The sequence below is a fragment of the Sinohyriopsis cumingii genome, chromosome 10 (genome assembly GCF_028554795.1).
Source record: "Sinohyriopsis cumingii isolate HCF-2022 chromosome 10, ASM2855479v2, whole genome shotgun sequence".
Lineage (NCBI taxonomy): Eukaryota > Metazoa > Mollusca > Bivalvia > Unionida > Unionidae > Sinohyriopsis > Sinohyriopsis cumingii.
Genome location: NC_142970.1, coordinates 26,004,270 through 26,013,686, shown reverse-complemented (window position 1 = coordinate 26,013,686; position 9,417 = coordinate 26,004,270). Strand labels below are relative to the sequence as shown.

At 35.6% G+C, this 9,417-nt stretch overlaps 1 protein-coding gene across 1 annotated transcript; it reads left to right on the top strand.

Moving 5' to 3' along the window:
- Window positions 1-3,296: 3,296 nt before the first annotated feature.
- On the top strand, window positions 3,297-5,576 carry LOC149789778 (uncharacterized). Its single transcript, XM_089971779.1, has one exon. It carries the CDS (start codon window positions 3,465-3,467, stop codon window positions 4,707-4,709), a length of 1,245 nt encoding a protein of 414 aa, XP_089827905.1. The 5' UTR covers window positions 3,297-3,464; the 3' UTR covers window positions 4,710-5,576.
- Window positions 5,577-9,417: the final 3,841 nt, after the last annotated feature.

Genomic DNA, 9,417 nt, shown 5'->3' with positions numbered 1-9,417 from the left:
TTAATTGTATAATAGAGGAAATTACACGATTATCTGCGATCGGGCCTGGGGTCCTTGGTCGTCAGAGCGGGCGGTTCGATCTTGACAGATTCACAACAATCCCCCCAACGGGTCCAAAATACATGGACCGCAGCTTGAGACCACGCTGCGCGCTAGCAGCTGGTGGTCGTTTGAAATTACTTGATCGTATTCGCGAGGCCAAGAGCGTGTTTAAACGTGATGGGTCAATTTATGTGTGGTCAACATTGAGAGTTATACCTTTTTCGTTGGACAAGGACACCACTCCAAGAACCATTCACCAAATTGATGCTACCGTGAATGACCAACGATCAAGGAAAATCGAGGATTATTTAAAGGAAGGAGAAATATATTTTTTTAGAAGAAAATATATTGCTGCCGTTGTCGAAGACAACGACGATATAACAAGGATTATCCGTTATAAACGTGACCCTGTTCGTGAATCACGGAACGGTGCTGGTGCTGGCACTAATGGGGGTGTGGTGGTGCCTGTGATAAATATTAATTCTAGACAAGAAAAGTTAACTGGTTTGACAATCCCTATTGCAAGAAAGCATATCCGATGAGTGCATTGGTTTATGCTATTTATCCGTTAAATGAGCTTGAGTTTAACGCGCTTGCACCAGTGCGGGAGATACTAACGACCACGGGTGGTGGGGGTGGCATTTTATATTGTTTCGATCAAAGAATCGCAGAACACGTTAGAACGCGTTACGAGGGATATTTCTGACAGTGTTACGACGTGACAAAATAAATCAATGGGAGGCTAAAGTGCAATCAATTGGGGCCACACTTAGCGATATTTCTGGTTTAGAAAAGACCTTAAGATTTCTCTTAACGCTTCAAACAATAACCGGTGAATTTTGTACAGCGCTAAGTATTAAAACATGGAGCTCCGATTATAACAATTGGCAATAAAGTTCATTATTGGATATCAAGTATAATAACATTTCCACGAGATAAACGAGTTAAATATGTTCCCAGTGTTAACACGGGGGGGGGGGGGGTTGGTTGATATATTTGAGTATATTCGTAAGATCAGTAAAACTGATCCAGTGTGGTTGTTTTACACTGATGATGAGCAACGACGATTTAATCAGTTTGTGCGACCGTGTGGCGATCTGTATCATGCTGAATCTCTTCATACAGCATTGACATAAGTTGCGCGAAAATATACCGACTAAAACAAAGTGATAGAATGAGTTGTGTGTAATTGTTGTACTGTTCCGTCTATGGTCGCTCATTTTGCCCAGAAGAAAAAATCATGGGGACAGAATAATGGTATATTGGGTCGGTCCCTTACCTAAGACTAAGTCAAGTAACCAATACTTGTTGACCATAATGTGTGCGCCAACAAGACTCCCAGAGGCAATTCCCTTGCGAAATATTAAAACTAAAACAACAGTAAAAACTTTGATACAGATTTTTACTCAATTTGGCCTTCCCAGATCTGTCCAATCTGATCAAGGGTCAGCTTTTATGCCTGGAATATTGCAGTAAGTTATGTACGAAATAGGCATCCAACAATTCAAATCTTCTCATTATCACCAAGGGGCTTTAAAAAGATTTCATCAAACTTTGAAAATTATGATTCTTTCATATTGTTCCGATACAGAAAAAGATTGGGATGAAAACATTCATTTACTTTCTTTTGTTTTTTCTTTTTTTGTTGTTAGAGAATCAGTTCAAGAATCTTTGGGATTAAGTCAGTTTCAACTAGTTTTTTTTTTGCAAATGCTGTGCGTAGACCATGAAGATACTGAAATTAATCTTTGCGATTATTTTTCGAATTTTAATTATAATTTGTTAATGGCTTGTGAGGTGGCAAAAATTAATTTGCATTCTGGTCAGTCAAAAATGAAATAAACGTATGATCAAGACACAAAGTAAATTATTTTTGAGCCTGGTGATGGAGTTCTGGCTATCTTGTCCATACAAAATTATCCTCTTCAGACCAAGTATTATGGTCCTTACACAGTTGAAAATAAAATAAATGAATTAATTATATCATAAATACTCCTTGTAGGCGAAACAAAAACAACTTTGCCACATAAGTATATTAAAAGTTTATGTTGATAGAGATAGCCCGGTCAATCATGCAATTTAGTTTTACCTGCCCCACTCACTGATGATTTAAGCGAACGAATGCAATCGGACATTACTGATTTTGGAGTAACAAATCTACGGAATTCAGAAATTATTAATAATCCTGACCAGCAACTTTCACATTTCCAACAACAATAAAGAAATTAACTTAAGCAGATATTACCTGAATATGAGCACTTATATATGAACAAACAAAATTTACCATGACGTTGAAATTGTAAATTGGAAATCCTGATTAAACACCCGTACAGGATGAACCCTCTCAAACAGGAACGCCTGAGGAAAGAAATTCAGTATTTGCTGGATAATGATTTCATAGAGCCGAGCAAAGGTGAGTGGAGTTTAACATGTATACATGTTCCAAAACTCGATAATACTTTCCACATGTGCACTGATTATAGAAAGGTGAATAGTGTGACTAAAACAGGTTCATTTCCATTACCAAGAGTCGATGACTGCATTGATAAAATACGCAGGGAGTAAATCCGACCATGTTGTGGCTTATTCTGACCTCTGATATGTGTAATTCCGACGACCATATAAGGATCGTACATATATAGGTTTCATTTATAAAATAAAAAGATTTTGTTTATCTTGACAGATTTTAAAGCTTTAAATTGTTTTTATTTTTTCATATAGAAAGCTATGTTGTTTAAAGATAATTGCGAATGTGGTTATTAAGATAATTGTGGAGACAAGTAGCATTTTTTATTTATTGTTTTTAATTACATATTTATTCCTGGGTTGTTTTCTTCGAAGTTCAATACAAACTAATCATAATTCCACGTCTTCTTTAAGATTGTGTTCTTGGTCGGAAGTGCCCTCTTATAATATAGAACCTGGGGTAAATCCGAGCACTATCTGAACATTGTCTACTATTGTTATTTGTCATAAAACTAGTGCAATTTTTACGTTTTTTTAGCGAGACTAAGCATTATTTTCAAGCTACGAAAACATAATTATTATGTTATTGAAAGCTAAATAAATCTTGGCTGATTGATTCCTTACTAGGGGTCATGAATTAAATTTGCTTATGAATGCCGCTTTTTACCTCACGCTGAAGAGAGAATAATGAGGCGATTATGTCATTTTGTCATGCGATGCAAACGTCGCCTGGAAACATTACTAATTTGCATACGCATGTGCACAAATGAAAACAATGAACACGGCAAGTAATTTACACATTTTTGTTGTAAACAACCGGGCGTACATCCACGGTCGGAATTACCCTACTGGTCGGAATATGACCATGGTACCCTAACATCTTTTTGCAAATTTTGAAAGTTTAAGGCCAAATACATCCTGGAGAATAAACATATAAGTGTTAACTTTGTGATAAAATGTCTAATCTGAGCGGAGATTCAAAAGTACACATGAGGATTCATCCTGGAGAAAAAACATTCAAGTGTGAAGTATGTGATAAAATATTTAATCAGAGTGGAAATTTAAAACTTCACATGAGGATGCATACTGGAGAAAAACCATATAAATGTGAAATGTGTAATAAAAGTTTTAGTCAGAGCGGAAATTTAAAACTTCACACGAGGATACATACTGGAGAAAAACCATTTAAATGTGAAGTGTGTGATAGAAAATTTAGTGTAAGTAGAAGTTTAGAACTTCACACGAGGATTCATACTGGAGAAAAACCATTTAAATGTGAAGTGTGTGATGCAAAATTTTGTGTAAGTGGAAGTTTAAAACTTCACAAGAGGATTCATACTGGAGAAAAACCATATAAGTGTAAAGTTTGTCATAAAATGTTTAATCATGGTGGAAATTTAAAACTTCACACGAGGATGCATACTGGAGAAAAACCATATAAGTGTGAAATATGTGATAAAATGTTTAGTCAGAGTGGACATCTAAAACTTCACGTGCGGATGCACACCGGAGAAAATGTATTTATATGTAAACTGTGTGATACAGAATTTAGTGATAATGGAAGTTTAAAACTTCACATGAGGATTCATCCTGGAGAAAAGTCATATATGTGTGAAATATGTGATAAAATGTTTACTCATAAAGGAAATTTTAAACGTCATATGAAGATACATACTGGAGAAAAACCATTTAAGTGTGAAGTATGTGATAGAATGTTTAATCGAAGTGAACTTTTAAAATTTCACAGGAGGATGCATACTGGAGAAAAACCGTTTAAGTGTGAGGTTTGTGATAAAATGTTCAGTCAGAATCGACAGTTAAATATTCACATGAGGATTCATACTGGGGAGAAACCATTCAAGTGTGAAGTGTGTGATAAAATGTTTAATCAGAGAGGACATTTCAAATTGCACATGAGGATACATACTGGTGAAAAACCATTCAAGTGTGAAGTGTGTGATAAATTGTTTAGTATGAATTCATATTTAAAACTGCACATGAGAATGCATACTGGAGAAAAACCATTTAAGTGTGAAGTGTGTGATAAAATGTTTAGTCAGAGTGGAGAATTAAAACTGCACAAAAGGATACATACTGGAGAAAAACCATATCAGTGTGTAGTGTGTAATAAAATGTTCAGACGGAGTGGATATTTAAAACTGCACATGAGGATTCATACCGGAGAAAACCCATTTAAGTAACATCGTTGTCAACATATGTTTGGTAACTCATTGTTACGTGTTTGTGTGATTTGGATTTTTAACAGTTTTAAAAATTTTTCAAGTGAGATGTACATAGATATATATCATTTTCTTTCCACATATTTATTTCTTCAAATTAACACATTTTAAAATAATATTAAATATTTCAAATATGATTTGGTCTGACTTTTTTATTGTTCAATATCATTTTCAACATAAATACTGTTTTTTTTTCAAAATATTTGTTAAAACATTTTTTTTTAAAAAGATTTGATACGTATCATTAATAATTTTACAATAATGTTTGTATTGGAGACATGCAAGTGTCCTGTGCTACAGTTAGTGGACTTTATAATGAGGGATGTTATGATTACATTTTATCTGAGCCATACATGTGGCCTGTGCAATAACTGATAGGGATGTATAGTGAGGGATGCTATAATAACATTATTCATTGGAAAATTAGAAGTGTCCTGTGCTACAATTTGAGGAGTTTACAATAAGAGATAGATTGAAAACACTACTCATGGGAGACATACAAGTGACTGCAGTTATAAATGATTTTCAGACTGTTTTAGCTGCTTCATTTGGATTGTAATTAGATTTGTATTCCCTATAAAAGCATGATATTTCATGGGCAATGAAGAGAGAGAGATTACTGTACATAATTCATGTATATTGATATATATTGAATAATTTAATAAAGCACATTAGTTTCTTCATCTATTTCAAGTACTGATTCACATGATAGCATGTGTTGAAGGCATCTCCCATTTGGAGGCTGAGGTCATCATCCAGATTTGTCCACACACAATTAGTTTCTAATATGAGTATTTGGTGTCTTTTTATCTTTATAAAACTGTAAATAAGAACACAAATAAACTTATTAAAAAATCATCACAGTTCTTGTTTATAAATTGTACCACACATAATAACAGCACCTTTATCTCAATGCAAGATTTCTTTTTGACCATTCAGAGATGTAACCCTTTGTATAAACATGTACAGTACCATACTTTTCACTAACCGTGAAAATGTTATAACCCTTTACTAATAATATTTTGTTTGGATGAAATCTTGTAAGTACCATATCCTTAAAATAATACATTCTTATTTCATTCTCTTGGTATATTTGAAAGAGTAAATTTTGAAGATGGCATCATGCAAGTACTTGGATTGACCGCCATATCTGTGAAATATGATCCTACTGGGGAATAGTAACAGTCATTCTAGAGTTGTAATATCTTCCAATATTCATTTTATGCAACAACTTCCTTCAACACAATTTTGTACTTTTAATCTGCTTTTAGGACTAAAACATGCCATGCAAGCATCATGCAACAACTTAGAATAACCCCAATGACTCTTCAATATGGGGCAATAGAAGCAGCATTTTTAGACCTCTGATAGCTCAAAAATATTCTTTTCCTGCAACAACTCCCTTCGTGATGTTTCCTAGATTGAATATAGTCTTTGAAATGACTAATATTTTAAATGCCAAGTATGCTTCATACAGCAACTTGGACAGACTGATGTCACTGTTAAAAAAGTATGTGGCAGCTGTAAATTTCACTTCAAATATTTAACAGGCTGAATTATGTCAACAGGCTGAATTATGTCAAACCTCAATTTCATTTTTGACTGAGGTTAAAGAAGACTAATTCTTGCTACTTAAAAAGACGATGATGACAATGTATATTTAAAACCTGAGCAATACCCAAGATAATTAATTTATGAATCCTTGGTTGAGCCAAATGTCTCTTATAAAAACTTAAATGGTCCATAGACAGCATGTCTGAAAACTAATTAAAAATGAGTAAAGGTTGTGTCCTATCCAACCCAACCTTCTCTTTTTGATCTCGTCTTCTACCGGAAGCTGGGAGGTTCTCTGCCACAGGTTGGTGTTGCTGATGATGTCTGGCCAGTGGATCTGGAGAATTCTTCTTAGGCAGCTGTTGATGTAGGTCTGAACTCTATTTACGGGTTGACGTGATGGTTCTCCAGGTCTCTGCTCCATACAGTAGGACTGACTTCACGTTGGAGTTGAACTGTCTGATCTTGGTAGTCAAGGAAATTTCTTTGGAGCTCTAGATGTTCTTGAAAATATGAAAGCTGCTCTTGCCTTTCTGATCCTTGCCTTGACGTCTGCGTCTATGCCACCCTGCTGGTTGATAATGCTGCCCAGATACGTGAAGGACTCCACCTCTTCAAGGGACTTCCCTGCAGTATGACTGGGTTGTTACTGACATAATTGATCTTGAGGATCTAGGTATTGTCTTTGTGGATGTTGAAGCCAACCTGTGCTGATGTGGCTGCCAGTATGTCGGTCTTTTCCTGCATTTGCTGCTGTCTATGTGACAATAGTGCTAGGTCATTGGCAAAGTACAGGTCCTCAAGTTGACTACACAATGACCACTGGATCCTGTTTCTCCGCACATTGATGGATGTCTTTATAATCCAGTCAATGGCGAGAAGGAAGAGAAATGGCGACAGCAAGCAGCCTTGCCTGCATGAATGACTCTGCTTGACATTCCGTTGTAAGTGTTCTTGATCAGGTTCACCAGCTTGGTTGGGATGCCATGTGGCGAAGAAGATTCCAGAGTGTTTCTCGGTCCACGCTGTCGAATGCCTTCTCATAATCGACAAAAATGATGTAGAGCGAATAATTTCTCTCCAACAATTGCTCGACTATGATGTGAAGAGCAGCTATTTGGTTCATACACGATCTGTTCTGTTGGAAGTCCGTTTGCTTATCTCGTAACTGGGGGTGGACGGCCTCCATCCTCTCCAAGAGGACCCGGTTGAAGATTTTACCTGGTCTTATGTTACTTGTTTAGGCTCGAATAAACAGTAACATAAGAAAGAGTGAATACAACAAGCTTTGAAAAACACAATAATTTATTTCCCTGTAAAAATTCTGTAAAAATGAAAAAAAATATGAACTTACGGTTTTACAGAATCAAATCCAAAAATAATCCTGGAATAATGCACGAATAACGTTTTGGAAGTCCTAATAACAAAATGTTCAACCGATTTCAAGTTCGAATCCTGACGAAGAAACCAAGATGGAAGACGATGACGTATGGTGAAATCTGCATTGTTGAATTCTACAGTTCCTTGTAGAAACAAGAATTATCACTCCGGTTCTAATAGCTGAATAATGTTTTCAAAAAACTGTCCCTGTTTAACAATTTTACATGAGGACACGAATTTTCCTGAAATATGACAGAATTAATCCTTTTGAATCCCGGTAATTTGAAATAATTCCAGTCCAAGTAATTTGAGATACCGTTTTCATACACCACATAGTGAAAATATGAGGTGCCTCCAATACATAAATTGCCTCCAAAACAAAGATGGCGGACATCGTAAAATGCATTGAACATTGTACGTAATATCAATCATACAGAACATTTGCTTAGCAATTCTTCTACTACTGTTTCTTCTTTTTCTGTTTCTTCATCATCATCATCATCATCATCATCTTCTTCTTCTTTTCTTCTTCTTCTTCTTCTTCTTCTTCTGCAATCATTAAATTGAGGATTTGAATTGGTTGCAATATTATAATGTACTGGTAGTATATAGAAAGTCGTCTGATAGCAGACGAAATCCCTATAGACATAATGGCTTCTTATACTAGCTACTTATATGCTAGAAACTATTTAGGATTTATTTTAGTCTTCAAACGTCAATTAAAAAAAATAATGTAGTAAACGTCCCATGGACGTTTCAGCCCAGGACATTTCGCCCCATTTCAACGGACATTTCGCCTACTTCAAGGGGCATTATGCCTCACCTGGTACATGGACGTTTCGGCCCAAGATATTTTGACTCATATCAATGGACATTTCATTTCATATCCCATAATCCCCCCTCTCTCTCTCTATCATACCCCATAACCCCCCCCCCCTCCGTTCTTATGGAAATTGGTCACAATTACAGTACACAATACTCGACCATCACTGAACCGTTCTTAAGAATGTGATGTCGTCGTTGGCAGGAAGCGTCACCTGAACTTTGCCACTAACAAGAAGCTAGAGTTATTCGGAATGGCCAAAGCCTGGTATATTGATGGCACATTCAAAGTAGTAAAGAAGCCTTTTTATCAACTGCTATAAATACATAAATTTGTCAGATCCGGTGTTGACTTGAAACAGATACAGCTGTGTTTATGTATCACGTCAGGAAAGAAGAAGAGACATTAAAAAAGGTGTGTGTGTGTGTGTGTGTGTGTGTGTGTGTGTGTGTGTGTACTGAGGCTGAAAGAAGAATTTGAAAATTACTTTTATAAAATAATGTGTAAAATAATGAACAGTATTTTAGCCCAGGAAATAAATTTGCAATATATTTAGTATAAAATTTACACGTCCATATCTAAATGCGATATGAACGAATTTGCAATTAGATTAATTATTTTGCCTATAACATTCGATTCTATATCGGCAGGACCTCTTGCATTATTTGTGCAATATAATGGAAACTTTGAAAACACACAAGCGAATAAAAGACACTAAACTAAACTAAAAAAGCATTGTATCCATATATAGTTTTGTTTTCCCCCGCCACTTTTAGATTTTTCATTTAATCAAAGACATATTGGTTGAAACGAAAGTCAAGTCTTTTGTTGCTGACTTCGAAAAAGGTCTTTGGCAAGGGAACAGAACAGCTTTTGAAACCCCGCAAATACATGGATGTACATTTAATTTTG

Excerpts from the sequence above, each read along its gene's own strand:
- LOC149789778 (XM_089971779.1), top strand. The coding sequence starts at position 3,465 with ATGTCTAATCTGAGCGGAGATTCAAAAGTACACATGAGGATTCATCCT.